The 24,423-nt window shown below is 43.6% G+C and overlaps 1 protein-coding gene across 1 annotated transcript; it reads left to right on the forward strand.

Moving 5' to 3' along the window:
* The first annotated feature begins 5,366 nt into the window (after nucleotides 1–5,366).
* Nucleotides 5,367–24,423, forward strand: LOC144798076 (chymotrypsin-like protease CTRL-1). The gene is made up of 7 exons (XM_078668849.1): nucleotides 5,367–5,434; nucleotides 8,828–8,931; nucleotides 11,227–11,306; nucleotides 11,968–12,046; nucleotides 16,779–16,959; nucleotides 18,164–18,297; nucleotides 24,059–24,423. The coding sequence occupies exons 1-7, from the start codon at nucleotides 5,383–5,385 to the stop codon at nucleotides 24,218–24,220; spliced, it is 792 nt and encodes a 263-aa protein (XP_078524975.1). The 5' UTR covers nucleotides 5,367–5,382; the 3' UTR covers nucleotides 24,221–24,423.

Consider the following 24,423-nt stretch of genomic DNA (forward strand, 5'->3'; position numbering starts at 1 on the left):
ATTATCAAGGGGGTTTATCTCCGCTTTTTTGGCTTTAAAAGCCAAGAAAGCGGAGATAAAATTATCTCCCTATTACCTAGCTGTCGCTAACACCAGTTAGCGACAGCTAGTAGGAGATAGCGACCATCTTGGGCCCCACTTTGCATGTCAGTGATATTTATCACTAATGACATGCAAAGTGGGCGTGCCAAGATGTTAGCGACTGGAAACAGTCGCTAACATCGCTATCTCCTATTACCAACTTTTGGAGATATTCGCGCTAAGCGCGAATATCTCCAAAAACTAACACCTGCCCTGAACAGTTCTTAGCCATGTTATCCAATGGGAGGTGGATAACATGGCTAAGAGCATTAGCTCGGTAATGCATGAATATCGCTGACTTTTCAGCGATATTCATGCATTGCGGCCGGTTTTTATCGCATTTGCGATAAACCTTGATAATAGCAAGGTTTATCTGCGATAATTTCTGACGATGCTTAGCGTTAAAAAATTCGTTGCTAAGCATCGTTAGCGATAAATATCGCTTAACGTTGGTAATATGCCCCTGAGTCTGGGTAGTATAGCTAAGAATATTTCATCAACCTCACTGAGCCAAGCTATTTAAAGAAGTTTCTTTTAAAGTTGCTGGAAATGCAATCAAGTAATGGAAGTATGAGTAGGGTGACAGGAGCATCATTTAGACCTCTCAATGTTGAAACTGGATTTTAAAATATTAAGCACGGTTTTCGCAACGATCCTCCATCAGCGCTTACCGGTCTTGATCCATACAGACCAGAATGGGTTCATACCAACCTGCAGTACCTTGGGCAAAAACCTCCACGAATAAGAATTTCTCTAGCTGGGTTGTTTAACTCATAACACTCTGAATATGGATGAAGCTAACTCATCCTAGAGAAAAGTGAGACACCTGTCTGTTCTCCGTTTCTCCCAAGGGGGTAGGATACTCTTGTGCCCTCTCATCCCAACCCCAAAAAGAGATGTTCACGACAGATGGATACTGTCCACATACGCTATCAGATAAATACACCTCTATCTAAGGTAATCTGCCACTGGCTGAAGGACCTTTGAGGAGGACCCCATGGGGCTGCATGAAAACTGAAATAACTGGTCTGTGCCTCTGAGTGGCAAAAATTGCTGGCACTCTGTAGGAACAAGCATTGAGGTCTGACTAGTCTAACCAGCATTGTGCCACTTTGCTTCCTTCCATCATTCACACTCTCCGCTCAAGAATTGTGAGTTACTGGAACGCACTGCTCCTAAGCTACATGGACTTTTGTGAAGCAGTACCAGCGTTATTCGGAAATGAGTACCTGATTTTAAACTGGGGCAGCAAGGTGAGCAAAAGAGCAATGGATTTAACCCAGACTGGGGATGAATGTTAGCCATTTATTGTTATATTGCAAATCATATTCTGTTCCCTTTAGGCCTGAACAGATTTGGTCTCTTTTCATACTCTATTAGATAGTCTCCATCTAATGATTCCAGGTTTGCACCCTATTCTGCTCCTTTGCTGATCCCCCCCTTAATCTGCATATGGGTTGATTTTATAGCCCTAGCACTCTCATACCATTCTGGGTGGACTCCTCACAGCATATTCTATCGCTGGTTGCGTAATGCCCATTCACATGGGTCTTCTGTTTTGGTTTGATCCCACAGGCTGCATACCATAGATGGTTGAATAATGCCCATTCATACGGGATGCTCCTCCACTGCTCCTGGATAGACCGCCAGGACATAGAAGTCCATTATACAATGAGCCTTAGCATGTTGCAACGCTCATTTACATGGACTGCTGCCCTGAAGTTCTCGGGTAGGCTCCCAGACCATATACTTTGGCTGGTTCTATGACACCCATGCACATGGATTGTTCCTCTGCTGCTCCTGGATCGACATCAGGAAGCGCGGCTGTAGCTGCAGCTTACCGTCAAGTATGGCTCAAGGGCAAGGAAGCAGCACCTCAAGATCTTACTTGAGTAGGGGGTTTCTGTGAATATAAGGCGGGAAACCATTACAGTGCTGACTGTGTTCATGCTGTACAGGCGTTTGGCACTTGTTGTGTGGCAGACCATCAGCAGTAAACCATGTTTGTCAATGGGCCATGGACTCTCGCACGAGACGGTGGCATCGTGCATCTTCAGGTATAATAAGGTCCTCTTTAGACAGTTGAGCTACAATTTTGCTGCAGCCGGATCTTGCTACATGGATGTTGTTTTTTGGGTGAAGACTTCTAATTACTAAAGGATTAGATTACAAGCAGTTTGGTTTATTTAGAAGTGATTTGAAAACATAATTTGCACTATTCTTTGTGTAGTTGTTTGAACTCTAAAGCCTGGGTTCTTTTGAAAAGAGTGCCTGTGATGGAACTGGGCAGATTCTAAGAGGATATTTCCTGTGTACTGTGTAGCAGTATTAATGCACTTAGGACCTGATTACGAGTGGCTTGTAATAGTGTAACCCATGCGTAAACTCTTGTTTACGCATGGGTAAGGAATTACGAGTTGTGGAGGTATTTAATGCCTCGGATAATTATTGGAAGTGTTAAATCCCTTCATTACATTTCATCAGGTCAAACCTGTCTAAATTTAACAGGTGAAAACATATGGTATTCGCCGTAACAAGCAGATTTTGGAGCGGTAAACACCAAAATCCCCATGTTATTCCCCATGAACTCGTAATAGGTGTTATTTATCTCACCTGATAAGTAATGTACCCGTGGTATCATCATTTATCAATGGCAACAAATCACGCCTTCACTTGTAATCAGGCCCATAGTGTGTAATGCATTAAACTTCCAATATGTATATCTGTTTCTAAGAGTTGGGAATCACAGGATGTTTCTGATTTTCCAGTTTGGCAGCAGTCAAGCAGAAACTTTACTAGTCTTCCACAAAAGAGCATATAATGACAGGACTAGAGGTGCAATTTCAAACCTAGAGAAATGTGAAAGTGTGTAAGTATTTATCAAGATCTTTATGTTTCTTTATGCATAGCTTTAAGGAAGTTCCAGTTACTGGGAAAAGCATAGAGAGATGGCAATATCTCTGTATATTAAAGTTATATAACTTCACAATTCCAGTTATGTTCAGTGTTCAATGACAAGTTATTTAAGGCATCTCTTTGGCTTGTAGAGATCCGTTACAACCCGCAGTCCGCCTTGACCCTGAAATGAAGAGAAAGAGTGTGATGTCTTGTGTCTCTGTTTTCATCCTTGTCCCACTCCTCTTTCCCCACTTCTACCACTGGCCCTAATGGTCCAATACATGTGGTAATTGGAAGAATAGTTAAAGATGGGAAAAAAATGGTTCCATTGGATCTTGCGCACAAGGTTAGTGCAAACCAGTCAGCAGACCTCAAAGTATGTACAATGGCTGGTTGTATGAGGCTCTTGCGGGGATGCCCAGACCATGCATTATGAATACTTTATATATGCACAGTTATGCACAGTGGCATGGTCTGTTCCATAGCCACCCACATGTTCCCTCTAAAGTTTATGCTGCTGTCATTTAAAGCATGCACCACCATGTTTTTTCTTGTACTCTAAAGGGTTTAAATCATATGATACAAATCACTCTCAAATGGTAGATATCTGCATTCTTGTATGGCCATGTCAATTCTCACCCATTTAATAAATACTTCCGCTTGTGCGTCTTTATTCTTTATGTGACACAGGTGAAGCTTTCTCTGCCAAACACGCATGACACAAAAATAGTTTCCACATAGGCCCCAACTCACTCACACTCTACCCACCCATACATGTGTTCTAGTGCTATATCATCTGCTCCTTTTTTCCTTCTCACCTAAGATTCATGCCTAGATTCAGCAACAAAAACTTGTCAAGAGCACAACTCTAGTGCCGTGCCTTCCAATACAATACTACCCAGGCAGATCACATCACAGACACACACTCTTCTAATCATGGCACTCCCACAAACTGGGGTATTACCAACCTGCAAATGTGCTTTGGTGCCTTTTCATGGATATGAGTGGTATCTAAATGCAAGCACAATACAATACAATAACCAATCCTCTTCCTGAAGGATGTTTCCGAAACAATGGATACCCTCCATCTTGAAGTGTCTATACATCTCACATTTATTACATTGCTGCATTTTAAAAAAAGGAATACTGATATATCCTTTGCACTGTTCCTAAGCCTCCATACTTGAGACCCTCTGAAAAACATGCTCTGTGTCTGATCTCAAGGCAAAATCGAGATCCTCCCAAACATTTCATCGGAAGATCCTTGAGGTGATCTGCTGTCACAAATCTGCACAATCGATCACGCAGCATCTCGAGTTGACTCAAAAAGTGCCAAGCCTACAGGGAGAAAAACACAAGGCAGGCTAGCAATATCTCAATCAGGGGCATGGCTGCACAACTTTCTCTTGTCACGTTTCCAAATTTGTTGTTATACATTACAGGTTACTGAAGTGTTGCCAGCCAATCAGATTACCTGTTGCATCAGAAAGGACAACCATTGGTGCCAAGCAGTGTTTTATACCAAATAAATGATTTATACCAGAGCAAGTACAGGCACAGGGAGAGAGCCAGTGATGTGTTTGGGTCTAAATTGTAAGCTGTTATGACTGAACCATGTGAAATCTTGCTAAGCAAGGCATCCAACCTCAGCTTCTTTAGGATGTGAAACACCAAAAAGAATCCGCAAACAAGAGTTTGGGAAATTTGTGAGGATGAAGACAATGATCAAAGGTGTATGAAGGAAAAATACTTATGTAGAAAAGTGTTCATTTGTAGAAGTAGTAGGTAGGACACATTAAGAGTGCCAGAGGAAGAGGACCTCTGGCAACGAAGATGTGTGAAATGTTCATTGTAGTAAGATTTTTTTAGCCGAGACAATGGGTGGCATGAGGCATGGCAGCCGCGTGGACCCTCACTGTCATGGCACTGTAGATCCTGGAAGGGGATTGAGGTTTATCGTGGATGTGAGAATGTTAGAGGGTAGAGCAGCCCTGGCTCTCCACTCACACTGGCAGAGCTTGGGAAAGTCACATGTGCTCCCAGTCCCTCTTGTGAAAGAAAGTGTTATCGGCTGTTGTTTATCTGTATCTGCCCTGGTGGAGGTGAGCTGCACGTGTGACCAGAGTGACTGGCGGCTTGAGCTACGCAAAGCATATCTGCTCACGGCCATTGAACGTCTCCACAGATGTGAACCAGTGAGAAAAAAACAGAGCTGAAACACATTTCTTCAAATCAATGTCTAAATTTGGGGCATTTCTGTTGAAGGTCAGTGGAAAATAATGTTTGTAAACCAATGGCCTTGTTAGTGCCGTGGAGATAATGGAGAACGGTGGCAGGACTGAGCTCTATAAAAAGGGGTGGCTTGAGGAGAACAGTTACCAGTTTGCCTTTTGAGGAGTAAGCATGGCTGCTTCTTTGGTTTTCCTCGGCTTGGCCCTGCTTGGCAGCACATACGGTAGGTTTTGCTTGTGGTGGGTAGGTGGAGATGGGTGGGTTCAGTGTGTCCTTGCACTTGTGTTCAAGGGGGGGATTGGGTTTGTCATCTTCTCCATTCCAATATCCATACTGCCTCTGACTTTCAAGCAGAACATGTCTACCTTTTCTGATCTAGTGTCCACTTGATACAAGGTTGAAGCACACAAACTAGCTACACTGTAGAGACAACCTGGGAACTCCATGGGAGAATGGCTGTTTAACAGGGAAAGCTCCTAAAAATAATCCGCACAGCGGAAGAGTACTGGGGTCAAGACAGAGACTAAGGCCATCACTAGGAGTAGCAAAGCTGTTTTCCATTTCCTGTTTAAAATACTGTTTGCACAGGGATTGGAATTCCAATTTTGTGCCCATTACCACATCCCATTCCATCTTCCCTGGGTAAATTTCTGCAGGTGAAGCCTGTCGAGTCTTACTGGGGGGAAATGCCTGGTAAACACTGCTGCATGAGGATTTTGGTGAGCAAAGGGCTACAATCCACATCTTACGCTGCTTTTTGAAGGGCAGAACGTGTAGTAGGAGCTAATTGTCGCACCTGATGAGTCTGTACCCACATTGTATCGGATTTTAAAAGGTGTGATGATTAGTACATCCTCCATAGGCCACTCATAATCAGGGCCTTAGAAGGTTGAATTAATCTCTTTATATAATAAAGTACTGAGCTTGCATGGGTGGTACAGAAGAAAGGGGACAGAGACGATCTGGAGTATTGATTGCTGAAGACAATTACAGAAGTAATGAGCTGCACTGATCATACTGACTCCCGGATAGTCACTCCATGGTGCTCTTGGAGGGGCGGCATTCAGAATGCTAAGCGTGTGGCACAAACAGGAGACAGGATACTAAACATAAGCTAATGGGCAAAAAACTAGAAAGTTCAAAACGCCAAACAAGTGTCAATGGATTAGTCGATACTCACGAGGACAGGGTATTGGTGACAGTTTGCAGAGCTAATGGGAAGAACAGGGGGCGGTCGGTATTCAGGGCACATGGTGGAGATAAAAGTGCAGGTCAGCTCCCAGGCATGTATTTAAGAAGGGGGGCAGATTCCTTTGCAGAATCTCTGTGCCCGTTATTACAATGTCCCCTTTGCAGCCATGTGTGCAGAGGACAGAGCAAGCATTGCTTGAAGTATCCGGGCAGTGCCTAGGGCAGGTATAATATATGTCCATGGATCAGAAGGAATCGATTTCAAAGTTTCCATAGTGAAATCGATCACAGGCACCAAAGCATGCATGTCAACATTTTTCAGCTGTAAAGTGGGAGATTTTGAAATAAAACTCGGGAGAATGTATTTTCCCCATTGACATATTGAAGCAGAGACACTTTCAGGCGGGAGACAGGTAAAATGAAGCCATTTTTAGCTTTAAAAATCATGATTCTCACAGCTGAATCGGATCTGTTGGCATGTATGCCAAAGCTATTGAGGGCACTAAAATCCTAGGTGCCACTCATTACATAACATGTATTTGTAAAGTGCACGTTCACCCAGAAGGGTATCTTATCACTCAATATCAGATGTTACCCTACTCAATGGTACTCATTTTATCGACCTCAGAAGGATGAAAGGCTGAGTGGACCCACCGGCATTTGAACCTGTGATCAAACACAGGACCCCTAGGGCCTCATCTATGAGCCCTTGCGTCACTTTTACGCCGCTGGTGCGTCACTTTTAGTGACGCACCAGTGGAGTAAAAGATGTGCCTTGTTGCACCACATTTACAAAGTGACGCATCTAAGCAGATGCGTCACTTTGTAAACCCCTGCGCTACATTATACCTGCGTCAGGTATAACGTATGCAGAGGGGGCGTTCCCTCGCAAAAAGCCTCGTAATAGTGATGCAGTGAAGTCTATGAGATTTCACTGCGTCACTTTTAGGACGCTGTTGCGTCAAAATCTTGCGCCTGCCTCACAGCAGGCGTAAGACTGACACAAGCCCTTTCACATTGGGCTTTCCCCATGTGAAAGGACGCATTGCTGGAGTTGTGTCACTTTTGTGACACACTCCAGCAATGCGTCACTTTTGCGCTTACAGATACGTCAGAAATACTGACGTATCTGTAACTCCTTGCGACATGACGCGTCATACTGTAAATATGACGCATCATTGGTGTCGCAAGGAGGGCGCAATATAAAGTGACGCATCGCTGTTTTCACGCAGCGATGCGTCACTTTTCATAAATGAGGCCCCTAGAGGGGATGCATTATTCCACTTAGCCACCAGACCCAGCTTCAGGGTATTTACATAATTATAACAGCTAGTCATGAGTACAACGTGATTAATTTCATGCGAAATGGCAGTTTGAAGGTATAAAACAAGTCTGAATTATTAATAGTTTACCATCGCCTAAAAATGTAAAATTTACATTTGCACTGAATAACCGGTGCAAAAAGTGCATTCTGTAACAGTCGCTATACCAAATTGTACTGACACCGGTGCGATACATGTAGTCCAGTATAATTGGAGCTAAATTGCCCCTAACTGATGCAATCTATGTAATCGAGCAGCTAGTATTATTTTTTAAAAATCAGTAAGGAGTGGTAACAATTTGGATTAGTAATAAAACATGTGAAAACGCTATTTCATATAAAACTTTGCAAAAGGTTTGTATCTCTAAAACAAAAGTGATAACATATAGCTGTTGAATAAATAATTAATTGTGAGTTTTGAACGTTTGGAATTATTAATACAGCTCCTTGAAAAGATTCAGGTGTTTTGAATTAAACATTCTTAAACTTTTAGACGTTTAGAAAAAATTGCATTATTAGTTTAAAAGCTGCAAAATAATTTGAAGGTTGTGACTAGGTCGGATTGTTAATTTAAAACGTTATACAATAATTGTTCTCTGTTTAATAAAAGTCCTTTAGAAAATAATATCCTGTAGAACGATCTACAGAAATCGGGCAAAATCAGAAAAAAACAGGTCAAATTGTAACAAATCCCTCAGAGCAATGCCAGCGAACAGGTGGAAATTTGAAGGTATTCTACGGACAAAGCGACAGAAAGAAACTTGAATGGGTACAATTGGAAGGGCTCGAATCTTTAAAAATGTTGGTAAACTGCCTTTGCACATTTTCGGAACTCAAAAAGGGTTTTCTAGGGAGTACACCTGAAACCCTGTATATGCGCAGATTTGAAGGCATAATAACGGAGGACATTTTTTTCCCGACCCTGTGGAGGCATTTTTTGCATATGCAATTGTGCATAGGGTGCTATAGCTCATGGGGGAATATCTTCATATGTGTGCAGATGTTTTTCCCTTTGAGCCTCTTATTCCATTTTTCAGTATCTGACAAAAACATGCATTTCACCCCTGTTCAGAGCTACATTAAAAATATTCTTCCTGTTGGCAGGCTGTGGAGTTCCCGCCATCCCGCCAAAAGTGAGCAACTACAACAGAATAGTGAATGGTGAGACCGCAGTGCCCGGCTCCTGGCCCTGGCAGGTGTCCCTCCAGGTAATGCACACTTCTGCCCTCTGTGGGTCTCTTCCTATCACATGTATTGATACATTCTGGGAGGTACCAATAAGGCTCTGGTGTGTCCTAGCTCATGAGGCATTGGCTTTTTGAAGGCCATGGGTCTTTCTTGGGTCTTGGAAGCTAGAGTTGGCGGTTTCCGGGGTTATGTTTCTGGGATCACCAATGGTCTGTTTCCCGAGGCCACCAATCTTGATAATGAACCAGCTACTGAGCAGTGGCTGGATGAGCTGTTTGATGTATGTTTGTTGTTATGATATTCGAACTTGGAGTGGAAGAGGAGGGTACGCCAGATGAAAAACTATACCTTAAATGTAATCCTTTCCTTAACGTGGGACCCGTGCAAGCAGTCGAGGTCCATGTCTGGCATTCTGAAACGTATTCCAATGGTACCTTTGATTATCGATGGAGATGATGGAATAGAATCATGCACGTGAGCACCAGTGAAACTAGAAACATTTCAAGAGGATACTGACACAACATTGGCAGCCTAGATTCCAACCTAGATGGTGATGAAGGTTTCTTAATTGTACAGTCATGTCTTAAACCGACTCCCAGGAGAGTTACTTGTGTCACGATTCTATGAAGTGTCAATGCTGGGAGAGGACTGACTTTTAAAGTAATTTGGATGCCCAGGGAAGCCTACAATACACTGGTATTTGCCCTCTGGGCTTATTCTGATGTGATTTGGATTTCACCAGGAAAGGAGTAAGAACTGATTCCTAGAAGGATTTTGGGACACACCTGGATGTGAGTTAGAAACTCCTAGTTGCAGCCACTGGTGTGACTAGTAGGTCAGTGCTGTCCTTGGTTAGCCGCAAACAGATCTAATTCTCAGGGCAGGTAGAGTCAGACGTCTGAGGGAACTTTCTTGGAAATGTCCTTAAGGAGATGGAGGGTGGTCAAGCCATCTAACGAGAAGGTGTTGTTGAGATTCAAGGTCTCTCGAATCAGTCAAAGTTTGATGATTTAAAGCATTCCATTTTTTGATGTAATTTAAAAGCACTTCAACGACTCCTCTGGGGTAGTAAGCGCTATATAAATAAAATTACAATGACCTGCTACCTTCTCGTAAAAACTTGCCATTCCTAGCTTTGAAACTTAAAACTACTCTTTACCTGAAACATGGCTGTGTTTACAAATGAGGCTTGTGCTTACAATATGTAACTCATTCTACTCTAGGTAAGAGGCCCAACAAGCATATCTACAACTAGCAAAGGTTGCCATTGCTTGCAATTATCATTATGCAGGTGGTGATCTGCTGTCCAAATACCAGAGCTATCCCATGCTTCTCAGAGGAAGAAGGCTACTCCTGCGTTGCCCGAACTGTAGCAACAATGCAAGATGGTTGATGTCCATTCCATGTAGGTTACTGGTGAGGTGTTCCTGCATACCCGGTTGTTTATTTGCACCATAATGAGCCTCATATCTCGAGCTACTGGTGCCTCATCTGGGCACGCCCTTCTCTGCTGTTTCTCTGTTATTCCTTCTGCGAAAGAATATATCTGAACATCTGCACTGGTTTGGAGTTACACGTGCCTTTATACCTGGATGTAATCGTTTACAACGATAATTTTACACTGAACCTTGCTTATCTGAGACACATCTGATAAACATTTGCAGCTCTATCAACCCTCTCCCAGAAGTCCTGCGTGTGGTAAGAACTGTGCAGCTGTCAGTCTTCACTGGGGGTAAATGTTTGATTCATTCGGCATTCCGTCCATCATTTGTTGTCGCAGTACGAGTTTCTCCTTGTGATCATGGAAGATGCAAACTATACCACGTGTAGGCTAGAGGATGTCTGGGTACGCTTTCTTGGAGAACAGTGGGATTTCATATGGGTTTCTGGATGTGGATTGAGGGCGTGATAAGGTGGTAGACATGATGGGATGAATAAATATGCCTGCTCTCTAAGGGGTCTATATGCGTGGCATCAAGCCTGGGACTGACGTCGAAGTATGATCTGGTTGGCTGGGAGAGAATAGCTATCAATTGAGTGAGAAAAGCTTTAGAAAAAGTTTGGGACTGAGGGTGAAAGAGAACGCTTGTGGATGAGGAAGTTGAGGGAAGGATGTTGATTGTTCCACTGGGTGTTCCTAGTTGCATCACATACATCAATAATGAATCTTGTGGTAACTTTATTGTCACTCAAAGCCCCTTGAGGGGTAACACCCTCACTGCTGATCTGGCTGAGGCACCCTTTCATGTTGTATGTCTTCAGTGATAGACCTCTGAGCCTACTTATGCACTTCCTTTCTCTTGAATGCTCCTCAGGATGGCAGTGGCTTCCATTTCTGTGGTGCCTCCCTCATCAGCCAGACTTGGGTCGTCACAGCTGCTCACTGCAATGTGAAGTAAGTGCCTACTGAAGAGATAGTAGATTTATGGGGCGGGGCATTTATGTGAAACAATGTAAAAATGATGGCTATGTTCCACTGTTCTCTCTGATTCCATAATCCAATTATTTGCATTAAGGGATGATGGTATTTTTATGCACCTAAAGCTGTCAGGCCAAACCTTGAAATTAGGACAGTAAGTAATATACTCAAAATCACACAATATATCAAATAATTAAAATAATCTGACTCCATCCTCAACTGTTTATCTTCTTGAACAGACAACCTGATGTGATTACCAGCCACCGGTTATTGGGGCACCCGTTACGTTAAACAAATACATTTCATAAGAATAGAAACAGTAATGTATTGAGGGATAGTTATTTGAGCTTCAAAATTTGAACTTCCACACAAAAGATGGAGATGTAAAGTTCTAGTAACCTTTGTCTTTAGCCGGTGCTCAAGAAGACTTGTGCACAAATATGATGTGGTGGCCACCAAAAGTAGATCATTTCTGAAAGAGAGCACTCATCACTCGGACAGTGACTCCGCTTGCCCTTTAAAGTGTCACTATGTCCCTAGTTTGACTTTAAGCTAACTGTAGAGGACAGTGGAACTGGGAGAGATTTGGGAGGCTGATGATGTATGTTGATACTACATTCTGCTTTCTTGTTGACAGTCGCAACCATCGGGTCGTCCTTGGTGAACATGACCGTTCCTCAAATGCCGAGCAGGTTCAAGTCAAGTCCATCGCTTTGGTGAGTCAAAGTACCTTTGAGTTCAGAGTACATGAGGCCGCGCGTCAACGAGCCTGGTGCAAGCGGCATTGAAGCCCCATGAGGTGGTATAAACCTGGGAGCACATTGCAGGTCCTGAACATACACCCTAAAAGACGTTCTGGTCCATTTACACTATCCTATGCAAGCCCTTCAGGAGCATGTAGGGCCTACAAACTTCCAGACGTGATGGTTGTGTCTTCAGAAATCGAGCACAATCTTTCCTTGTGATTGTGCATCTCTGAGTTCCCCTACTGGATGACCTCAGAGTAAGTGACCCATGTGGCATGGCAACAGGGACAACCAAAGATAGGTTGGGGTGCCAATGGAGAGACAGTATCAGCAGAAAGGGAGGTTGTTCACAACCCACTGGTAAGGCCTCACCTGAGTAATGTAACTCTCTTCATACGTGGGCCTCAATGGATCTGCTTGAGACTGATTGGACACTTACCTGCCTCACTGCAAATACTGAGGTTTCTTCGAAGGATGCTATGTGGGCACCGCCTCCTGGGCCCCTTTGAGTTCCTCGTCACTCCCTCCTGGGCAATGTGCTCTTTTCTCTTTATACTATACCCTAATCCTTTATTAACCTCTAATTTAGATTCTTATTTATAGTTTTTTTTTTAGAAGTCCCACTTCTATGCAGATAACTCCCAAATGTTGTTTTACCCATACTTCATTCCCCTCTGTGCTTCAAATGTGGGTCCCTGCCTGTCGCAATGGACGCTATGCATGTTATACTTTTAATTTATAGCTCAAAAATCATTTACAATACAACCTAGTAAATAGAACAAAATCGGCTGGCCAAGTTAATGTAGAAGCTAAAAAAAAGTTAGTCAGAGCTTTAAAATAACAATATAACCCAACAACAAAATAAGTAGCTAAACGTATGCAGAAGTTAAATGATTTGCACAGTAGTCAAATATACTGTATCAAAAAAATTATTGTTACTATTGTTAAAACAATAGGCAGACCCGTCACCAACTATTCTAAAAGCTGAATCTCTTAAGATAGATCTTAAAAATGTCCTCTTTACATCAATTAAGCTGGGTCATAAGTAAATATTAGGTTTAATTGATTCGGTCCTTTTACCAATAACATTTAAACTGAAGGACTGGCGTCTAAAGTAATCTAAAGCAAAACAATTCTCTTTTTTACGCAGCAAAAGAAATTAGAATCTAAACCTTAGTCCTAACAAACGCAAAGCCTTTTTTGTTCTCATTCACCACATATTTCCACAGCACACTAACTGAAGAGAGAATGGCCTTTTGTTTTGCTAGGAGGTAAGTCAAGGACATCACTTGTGTCAAAGTGCACAAGACTGGCCTCTCAGGGATGAGATACATTCAGAAGTGTTCTGACATAGGGCCATATGTATCATGCAAATTCGCAATCGCAAAGGCCGAAATTCGCAGAATTTCGGCCTTTGCGAATGAGAATTTGCTAAATGGAATGTATGAAGCAAAACTGCTGCAAAATAAGGAATTGCAAAATTTGCGATTCCTTATTTTGCAATTGCATTTAAGGAATCACAAATTTTGCGATTCCTTAAATGCAATGTATGTAGCAAAAAAAAATAGCAAAATGCCCTTAAGGAATCGCAAATTACCACCAACTTCTAGTTGGTGGTAAGTTGCGAATTCCTTGAAAAATGCACATTTTTGCATTTTTCAAAGTGCCGTGTGATGCACATACATGCCCTTAGGGCATGTATGTGCGCCACATGTGCACCCATGCATATTTCAGGGGTGCAACGGGGTGTCCTTTGGACACCCCTGCACCCTTGAAATTATTCTCAATTTGCGATTAGCAAATTGCGAATCGCAAATTGAGAATAACTTCCCATTAATTCCTATGGGCCTCCTGGCCCATAGAAATGAATGGGAAAGTATTCCATAATTGTGATTCGCAATTTGCGAATCGCAATTAAGGAATTCCAAGGAATCGCAAAAAAATGTGATTTTGTACATACATACCCATTTGCGATTCTCAAATAGCGATTTCTTAAAAATCGCTATTTGAGAATCGCAAATGGGTATCTTGATACATATGGCCCATAGTGCTGAGATGTGTACACACACAGCGAACTCATGGGTGTACTTTGCCTCCTGTTGCTTGCATCTTGGGTGTGTATCCTCAGTAGTGTGACTGCACACATTAGTTGCTTCGGGTAGTAACAGAGTGCCCACATCCTGTGGGAGAGCTGACTTCTAAATGTAAGTCTTTAGGAGAGGCATCCACTGTGAGGATTTACTCCAGATTGTGTCTGAGCAAATAAGACCCTCTTTCGTCCAACTATTAGCTGGTCGAGGCAGGAGGATTCTTGGTTGCTACACGTTTTTTTGTAAAAATATGAGGCCAGGTGAAATAAACATGCGCAGTACTGCGCTAAAGTTCACCAGTGATGCTGTCAAAGTTTCGAAATGCACTTTCCGTGAGGTTGCAGCGCATTTCCTGATGAGGAGGGTTCTTCTGCGGGTTGTGTTCTGACCTTTGTCATTCGAAAGAAGGGGGTCTAGGAATGGGAAAACTGTGAAACCAAAAGAAGGCGGCAAAATCACAGGTAGAGTTGCAGTCAGTGGCATAGCCACGGGGGGCAGTGGGGGATCCCGCCCGGGGTGGCACGGGATTTGGGGGCGGTGACCTGTTTGGCCGGTGGACCACATGTGATGATTTTAATAACCTGATTAGACCTGACATGAAACACCCATTTTGCAAGGAGCAAAATACCTTTTTAGTTGAGTCCTCTTTCTCATTGACCAATCAAAAAGAGTGTTTTCACTCAAAGGACCCTTTCTTCCATAAATCGAGCAGGTAGGGTGATGTCATGAAATAAACCTTCTTTCGCAGTTTTCTCACAGCACCTGTCATGTTTCAGGGATGTTCAGTCTTGAAATCAATGGGGGATCCTGATCCAATCTGATGAGCGTGCGCAGTCGGTTGTCACTCGCTGCTCAGATGCTCATCTTCGGACCCACACTGGGGATCTTCTCCACCTACCACGCACGGGTCACGGGTCGTTATGGTCCTGGCTTTTCCAACTGATCCCATTACTGATTAGTGGTCCCCACCTTTGAACAACACACTGACAGCTTCAAAGGGGCTTTCTGACACCTCCTGCCCCCTTGATTCCTGCTCCCAATGATCTCCCACCCCAGAACCCGTCCATTTACTCAGTAAGAATCCAGGACTTACAATACTGTTTTTTACTCACCGGAGGTCTCTCAGCGATATCCACACCCATTAATATTGGTCCTTATTTTGTGCTCAACTAATATTCCCCCCTCGCCGCCCAACGCCCTCCGCTTCCCCTCTACCCCGCCTTATCTGGATGATGGCCTCTTACTACATCATAAATCGAAACACCACTGACTACATATTATACTGACTTTTGACCCTTCCCTGACAAATTTCCACTGGAGTCATGAGTAATTTGTCTCTTTTTTTCAGTAATCACTTGTCACTCTGTACCACTTCTGTAGTGTGTGATCACTCTCTGAGCACTTTACTTCTGATTCATTTATTTGGATCTTTCTGTATGAAAATAGATTGTATTAAGCACATGTTTGTTTTGGGTTTGTTTGCAATTTCATTATTCTGCATTTTCCGGCCCATAACTGATTTCATTTGCTTCACATTTCATGGATATTCATCCCTACAAATGAGTAAGATCTTTGTGATAAATAAGTCTTCAGTGAACCACTGTTCTGTTAAGTTATGTTTATCTTGCCTCTGGTTAGTAAATTGGACTTTCCCCTTCCTCTTTTTTGGTATTATGGGGCCAGATGTATCAAGATACCCTTTTGCGATTCTCAAATAGCGATTTTTAAGGAATCGCTATTTAAGAATTGCAAAATGGTATGTATGTAGAAATTCGCTATTTTTTTGCGATTTCTTAAAATTCCTTAATTGCGATTAGCAAACTGCTAATAGCAATTAAGGAATAATTTCCCATTCATTTCTATGGGCCAGGAGGCCCATAGGAATGAATGTGAAATTATTCTCAATTTGCGATTCGCAATTTGCTAATCGCAAATTGAGAATAATTTCAAGGGTGCAGGGGTGTCCCAAGGACACCCTGCTGCACCCTTGAAATTGACATGTGTGCGCATATGGCGTACATACATGCCCTAAGGGCATGTTTGAGCGTCACATGCCACCTTTACAAATTGCAAAAAGTGCATTTGTAATAGAATTTGCAAATTATCACCAACTACAAGTTGGTGGTAATTTGCGATTTCTTAGAGTGAAATCGTAAAACTTTCTTCTTTCTTAAATACCATTTAAGGAATCGCTTTTTGTGATTCCTTAAATGGTAGCGCAAAATTAAGGAGTCGCAAATTTTGCGATTCCTTAAATTTGCGATGCGATTTTTTTCATACATCGCATTTCCCGTTTTTTTTGTCGCAAACACTGCTATTTTGCGATTCGCAGCGTTTGTGACAAAAAAATTGCTTGATACATCTGCCCCTAAGTCAATTGTAGCATAGTACTTGCTACAATTGTATAAACTCCATTATTTCTGACAAAGTGGCCAGAATGGAGGCCTCAAGAGTATGTGACACAACTATGCCTCACAATGACTTCTGACCAAGTTCCTTAGGGTTATGACAGAGGACATAAGCTTGCATACTCATGTGATCGAGGTCAGAGTGTTGATACTCCATGTTATAACCCTGACTAACTACAACCCCTTGCTTCCTCCCTCCATCAGACTGTCACTCACCCCAACTGGAACCCCAGAACCATGAGCAATGACATCACCCTGCTGAAGCTCTCCTCTCCGGCCACGCTGAATTCCCGTGTCTCACCTGTGTGTCTAGCAGCAACCAGTGATACTCTCCCATCGGGGATCAAGTGTGTCACCACCGGCTGGGGGCGCACAAGTGGCACTAGTAAGTATTTACTGTAATATCACCATAAAGAGACTGTGGTAAGTGTTCACGAGATGGTTTTTCTGCATCTGCGATTCACAGAAGCTCGTTGCTCTTCACTACCTTGGTGACATTAGAGACAGAGAACAATACAAGAGGACCTCTGTCAAGATCTTCTGTATAGGTTGGACATCAGCCTTTGGCAGTAGCATTCATTACAAAGGAGGGAATGTTTAACACTATGTTCCAGAGGGGAAACATCCTTTACTACGCCACTTTTACCACGCAGTGCCTTTACAACGCAGGTTTTTCAACGCAGGTCATTACAACGAATTGCGCTGGGGGGCGCTCTAGGAAAGGTAATAGTTTAATTTACTATCCAACACCTTCAGTACTATCCACGGGGTCTGGAGTTGGAATAGTAAATTAAACTATTCACTATCCAGCACCCCCCAACGCAAGTCGTTGTAACGACTTGCGTTGAAAAATCTGCGTTGTAAAGGCATGCGTAGTAAAAGCATGCGTTGTAACAACGTACATCCGTTCCAGAGAGTCTGTCTTCTGAGATGGCTCATGACCTAGGATCAATATGCTTCATCTAAGAGATACACATTTTTAGTATATGGTCTTCCCCTGTGATATTCTGTCAGATCTTCAGTGAGACACTGAGCCAAATACAGCTGTCCTACAGGTTACTGATGATTGTTTTTGCTTTCTCAATTTACCCATAAAGCACATCTTTGACTTGTGTACAGGCCCTTCAATCATGTTTACATCTGGCAAGATATGAACTACTTTTCCATCCCCAGCCCTCCACTAATGAGATAGAGCATGCTTTGCAGATAGCCGCCATCTTTCTTCTCTAGTGCCTCAAAAGTGAGCTATCCACTGCCTCGCCTTGGCCCTCAACACAGACACAAACCTAGTGTTCGAAAGTCGGTGTCTTTCGAGTGTACAACCAGCCACTTCACAGTATACTACCACAGCAGCCTGTGGACAGCGTTGGGTAGGATTTCTGTCGCAATGACCAATCAAAAGCTTCAAACACTTTTAAAAGCCCTCCTCCAGTAGACAGGTGTACTGAAACAGAGAACACCGCTTCTGAGTTTGTCTTGCTGTCTCTCTGGGCCCATTCCCCTTGCAACCTTATGTTCAATCGACTGATTTGTTTTACAAACTACAAAAGTACTCAACGTTTATAGATAATTTCTTGTTTTCTTTGCAGCCAACGCAAGTCCTCCCCGTCTGCAGCAAGTGGCACTTCCGCTGGTCACCGTAGCTCAGTGCAAGCAATACTGGGGCAACCAGATCACTGACGCCATGATCTGCGCTGGGGCCTCGGGGGTCTCCTCCTGTCAGGTACGGCAGATTTCCCATGTGATTGTTGCATGGTATCCTATCTCATGCAGATTGATGAATGCACTCTTGGTGGGAGCAATGGACGCCCAGGGGTTCCGATGTAGGCCCATCTAAGGATATGCACATCATTACATCCTCAGCTATTCGCAGGAACATACACTATTGCCTTGCATGACATTTGCTAAAATGTACTCTCAACCGCACTCTCATTTCACCCCGGTGAAGGACTTCAAGCATTCCCATGGTCATGCTGGTCTCAGAAGACGCGCCATCATGCATTCTGCACGCTGCCAATAAGGAAGAGACTGGTTTATTGAGCTATCATCCTAGTAGAGCGTCACTACTCCCAATTTAAATAAAGGAGAAATCCAATGGCCATCAGGACAGGTCAAGGCCACGTGACTGCACGGTATGAATATTAGGGAGAACATTCAGAGACATGCACTGCTTCATGGAGAGAGCTGCTCAACCTTCTGATGCTCCTAAAAGACGTTTGAGAGTTGTAATTTCACTAGCACATTCATCCTCTGTAGTTGTTATGACTGATGCTCCACAGCTTAGTACAGGGTGACTTCTCACAATTAACAAATATCAAAGTAATTGAAAATAAGTGACACTCCCATAAAATGAAGGCACTCGCACCAGCCTCTCCTGTACAGTCTCACATTAACAGAAATCCAGTTTCAAAACGTCTTTCAACTCTATAGTGTCTACTAGGATGGTGGGCGGATCGCCACCACCCTACTGGCGGTGGCGATTCGCCCACCAAACCACCCCGCCGGATGGCCTTTTACCCCCACCACATTAGCATGAAGGGGGGTACCGCGGCAGATGGAAAAACCATCCGCCGCTTTTCCGCTGGTAGGCAATCATCGCGAATGCCTACAGGGCGGAAAAGGTCCATAACATGGTGGCAGTACCTTGCAGGCATCGCCATCCATATTATGATGAGGCATTTTCAATGCCTTTCCACTGCGGAGACTCCGCCATGGAAAGGCACACAGAGCTTTCCTCGGGGGCCCGTTGCGGGCCTCCAGGGGGGTGAGGGGCAGCACTTGGGAGTACCCCCCCAACATTAGCATGCACAAGGTGGCAGGCACTGTTGGGCATGCCAATTCACAACATGCATATATTGCATTGTGGCGGGTGTTACTTACAGCACCACCCCCCACAATGTAATATATACAGGATGCCACCATGGCGGAGGCATCCTAATTGGCGGTGCAGGATCGCTGCACCACTGGCGGCCGCTCCCAGCACCGCTAGGGTGGCGGGCAGACTGGAGTCCGCCCGCCATCCTAATAGACCCCCTAGTCTCTAAAGGCCCTCAAACATATTCCATAGTTTTGCATTGCCAGAAAAGCTTCTCTGCGATCACAACATATCGCCAGTGCGAACCTGAATGATAACTGAGATGAAGCTGTGGGGCCGAAAGGTTTTACCAAAAGAGAGCCAAATATATTTTTTTAAAAGTCCCCCGTCTTCTCTCGGTTTAACTCTACACTTCTCCCCAGGCTTAACACAGAACTCTGGAGCCAACTTTGACTAACACATCAAAACCTCAATGTTATTAGGCAATATGAGCCCTGCAACTGTCAGCTGAAAGCCCTGGAGAAAATATAACTCATCCCACAAATGCAACGCCTGGTAACCCGTGATGTTAGGAATATATATACTGTTGCTATTAATTATAAACAAACCAGCCTTAAACATCAAACCCTGCATCTCATTTGCTAGAGAAAATAAACGATGGTAATCTCCCCACATCGGTCCCAAAAATCCAATTTATCTTTGAAGACAGTATGATAATGTTTGAAGTGAGGCCTGGCCTTTTGAACCTCTCACTTAAGAGCTTGTCAGACCTCTCTGCCCTGCACAAGACTCCAATCGGATCATACACGAGTGAGTTAGCAGTTTGCGATTTCAGATAATAAGGAACAATAGAGTTTTGGAGCAGGGAGAGAACAGTGGGGCATATTACCGAGGAGTGGGTTGGAAAATGCACAACGCACATTCCTGTATCGCCGACTATCGCCGGATTTCATCGCCTTTTTAACGCGCAATTATCAATGCGCATCAGGCAGGCGAATAGAAATCCGGCGATAGTCGGCGATATGGCACATTAGCGCATGAAAACAAATGTTGTTTTCACGCGCTAATGTGGGCCTTGATAATATGGGGGGGGGTGGATTCATCTTTATGATCCACACCCCATGTTATCAATGCCTAACGCCTGGTCAGAGCAGGCGTTGGGAGACCTGCGATAAATGAGTTTATCGCAGGTCTTTTCCTCCCTTCGCCTTCCTTGGTAATAGGGTGTTCCCACCCCCAACCACATTTTTTATGTGGTTGGACGTGGGAACGCCCACTTTGCATGTCATTAGCGATGTTTATCGCCGACATGCAAAGTGGGCTTGGGGCAGGCTTTAAAATGCCCTTGTTAATAGGGCTCTGGCAGTATCGCTGCTTTCTCAGCACAATTCGCCGAGAAAGCGGCGATACAAGCCCTTGGTAATATGATCCAGTATTCTGTGAGTGCGACGTATAATGGAGCAGGCTGAAATAGGCAGAACGGTAAATAAGTTACATTTGTCAAAAGTGGAATATGTCAGTCAGCGTGTTCAAGAAATCTCTTCTTGACCAGCCTCTTGAGTCAGGGTTGGTGATGTTTGAGGGGAAGCATAAGTTGTACAATGTAGGACCTTTTTCGTTCTCAGAGCTCTTGGGCAGTTCCGGATTAGCAAATAGACAAAGTAGGCAGCTGCCTATAGGCCCCACTACTTTTAGGGCCCCCGCGACAACGGATCAAAATAGTATTAATTAGATCTTGAAAGAAAATTACAATCAAGCTTCTTAAAAATTGTTTCTAAAGATAAACAAAAATGAATCAACTCAAAGAAACGAAAACTTTACATTAAAGACTCTATAGAGAAAATACTGTATTAATGCAATGCACCCATTACCAACTTAAAGTGCAGAAATTAGAGACATCAGATTCACATAACAGTTTGTCTCTTGAAAGCTCATCTTCTGGCAGCTGTCATTTTGTAAAAAAAATCCGGTGCATTGAGTTTTCGGAGATAATTTTCGGGGGGGGGGGCGGAATTTCGAATGCCTATAGATCTCTACAGGGTTTAATCCAGCATTGCTCATGGGATCTTAACCGCATGCGTGCGGCCGCGATTTTCGCGCTGTGCGGCTTTTTAAAAAAAAACGCGTTACATGACGAGCTGAGCTCGTCATGAACATGCGAGCGGCGCGACTCATGACGAGCTCAGCTCGTCATGAGCATGGAGGGGGTTAAAGTATTATCGCACAATTTACAACAGACGTGAGGTGAAATAGGGCAGAGTAAATGAAATCATTCTAATCGATGGCTGAGTAGAGGTGAAGCTGCACTCCAGGCCTGGCAGGAAGCTCAGGAGGCGCAAGTGTTGCTGAGTCCTAGCCACGCCCACAGGAAGCCACAGCAGTAAGAGCAGCCAGGTGACGTCATGAAGGAAGTGAACCAGAGTTACAGAGCCAGCAAAGCTATAGGCAGCATCTCAGAAGGGCCTGAATGTGCCATTAGGATCCTCCACACCCCCTAAACAAAGCAGACATGGCATAGAGTTTTTCTATTTCTAAACATGTTTTCAGTTATACAATTAAATTATGAACTCATTCATGCCTTTTTAGAGAGCAAAACTTAGGGCCTTATTAAGAGTTTGGTAAATGGAGTATACCATCAAATGTGACAAATATCCCGCGTGCCGTATTGTAAGTGCCATAAGATGTAATGCACTTTTAAAATGGCCGACAGGACATCCACCATGTTTGTGACGGAGTATCCTATCCGCCAAAGTGTAAATAAGGCCCTTAACGTTTTACACTGCAGAGCACCAGAGTCTTCCGGGCCTTTGTTTTCAGTAACATTCTAAGGTGTAGGGCCAGCTCTGCATTAAAGTGAGTTGGACTTTTTCTACTGTTAAGAATCGAGTGCCAGTGATATGCAGAACTATGTATGATTTCCGTTAAAACTTTGGGGCATATTATCAAGGGGGTTTATCTCCGCTTTTTTGGCTTTAAGAGCCAAGAAAGCGGAGATAAAATTATCTCTCTATTACCTAGCTGTCGCTAACACCAGTTAGCGACAGCTAGTAGGAGATAGCGACCATCTTAGGCCCCACTTTGCATGTCAGTGATATTTATCACTAATGACATGCAAAGTGGGCGTGCCAAGATGTTAGCGACTGGAAACAGTCGCTAACATCGCTATCTCCTATTACCAACTTTTGGAGATATTCGCGCTAAGCGCGAATATCTCCAAAAGCTAACACCTGCCCTGAGCAGTTCTTAGCCATGTTATCCAATGGGAGGTGGATAACATGGCTAAGAGCATTAGCTCGGTAATGCATGAATATCGCTGACTTTTCAGCGATATTCATGCATTGCGGCCGATTTTTATCCCATTTGCGATAAACCTTGGTAATACCAAGGTTTATCGGCGATAAAAATCGCTGCAGCTCAGTGGTAAATTTTTGTCTCTAACCATGCAATAGCGATAATTATCGCTATTGCTTGGTAATATGCCCCTTTGTTTTAAAGTAGGTACTTTTAATTGCTCTTCTGAGCAGTCTCAAAGTCCTTAAAAGTAACTGTTCAATTTTGAAAGGCTAAGAGGTTGATTGAGAGATGGGAACCAATAAATCTGCGAAAACAGTGGAAATCCTGCATGCCAACCTCGGGGTTCCCCCACCTCATTTAGGGTGCTGGAAAAGATGGTGTCACTGATGGCAGACCCATTGCTGCGTCACAATGAGGAAGACTATTTGGTGCCAATGACATCAGACCTGCTGTCCAATTTAGCATTGATGTCTGTCGCACTCCGGCAGCCATCACTTTCTTGCAGAACCGCCATGTAAAAAATAAAATCCAGTATTTGTAAAGCGCGAACAGCTACCTGAAGGCATCCCAGCGCTGGGGGCCATCGGGAAGATTAAGTAAGCTATTGCTCAGAGTCACATGGTGCTGGGCTGACCTGCCGCCGGGCATCGAACCGTGAGCCCCAGATTCCAGCGTCAGTCGCCCTGGCCACAGCGCCACACCTCTTCCACGGGAGACTGACTGAAAGCCCTTATGAAGCAGATGACCACTGAGAAACCTCCAAGCACATCAGCAGCATTTGTAACACGTGATGGTCATTTACTATACTCAATGTTTCCCTCTAAGTCCCTGTAGAAAGAACTAGTAAACAAACATAAGTAGTAGTCATGATTCCATTCTTTACTGGAGAGACTTTGGGTTTTCTGTTTGTGTGAAACTCACCCGGATAACAATTCCTGCGACGAATTCATGCAAAGAACATACCATGTGATCACAAATTGTCTCTACGAGGGCGGTATGATAGAATATTGAGGACAAAAATATAGAGGGGTCAAGATATGGAAGCCGAAATATCGAGGAGCAAAATATTGAGAAAATAAATGCGCTTAGGTATGTATAGATTTACTATCCTTAGCTCTTCTTCTAAATGCCTTGATGACATATATGTCGCCAAGGTACATATATGTGAAGTTAAGTATAATACATGTATGCTTATCTGTATAAAGCTACCTTGATGATATTTTGGTCAACAATATTTTTGCAATGATATTTTGTCCACACAGTATCCTGGGGTTGGTATTTTCGTGGATTACAGTCCAGGAGAATCTGCTCTTCTCTCGTCATAGTTCGAAAAAGGTCAATTTCAAAATGGCTGACATGTTGTTTCCTATTGCAGGGTGACTCCGGTGGCCCATTGGTGTGCCAGAAGGGATCAGCTTGGAACCTCATTGGCATTGTCTCCTGGGGAACGCAAAACTGCAATGTGAGGGCACCTGCCATGTACGCCCGCGTGACCTACCTGCGTAGCTGGATCGACAGAGTTGTTGCCTCCAACTAGAGAAACAAGTGTGAGACATGAAAGAAATAGAGGATCACGAGTCAAGCCATGGCGTGGAAACTCCAGCAACACAGTTTCAACAATCAGTGTCAGTTGAAGCAGTTCTTCAGTCTTTCTTCCACAAGCAAGATTCACCAAATACTTGTATTTACTGTACAATATGGAAAAAACGCCAAATAAATTCTAAGTGTTGGAAAAAAGTT

Source organism: Lissotriton helveticus, chromosome 12, assembly GCF_964261635.1.
Source record: "Lissotriton helveticus chromosome 12, aLisHel1.1, whole genome shotgun sequence".
In the NCBI taxonomy this organism is placed as follows: Eukaryota; Metazoa; Chordata; class Amphibia; order Caudata; family Salamandridae; genus Lissotriton; species Lissotriton helveticus.

What these genes read in the sequence shown, in the direction of transcription:
- LOC144798076 (XM_078668849.1), top strand. Translation starts at nt 5,383, where the DNA reads ATGGCTGCTTCTTTGGTTTTCCTCGGCTTGGCCCTGCTTGGCAGCACA. An exon ending in CCTGGCAGGTGTCCCTCCAG is followed by an intron (nt 8,932 to 11,226) that starts GTAATGCACACT and finishes AATGCTCCTCAG; the next exon opens with GATGGCAGTGGCTTCCATTT. An exon ending in GGGGCGCACAAGTGGCACTA is followed by an intron (nt 16,960 to 18,163) that starts GTAAGTATTTAC and finishes TTTTCTTTGCAG; the next exon opens with CCAACGCAAGTCCTCCCCGT.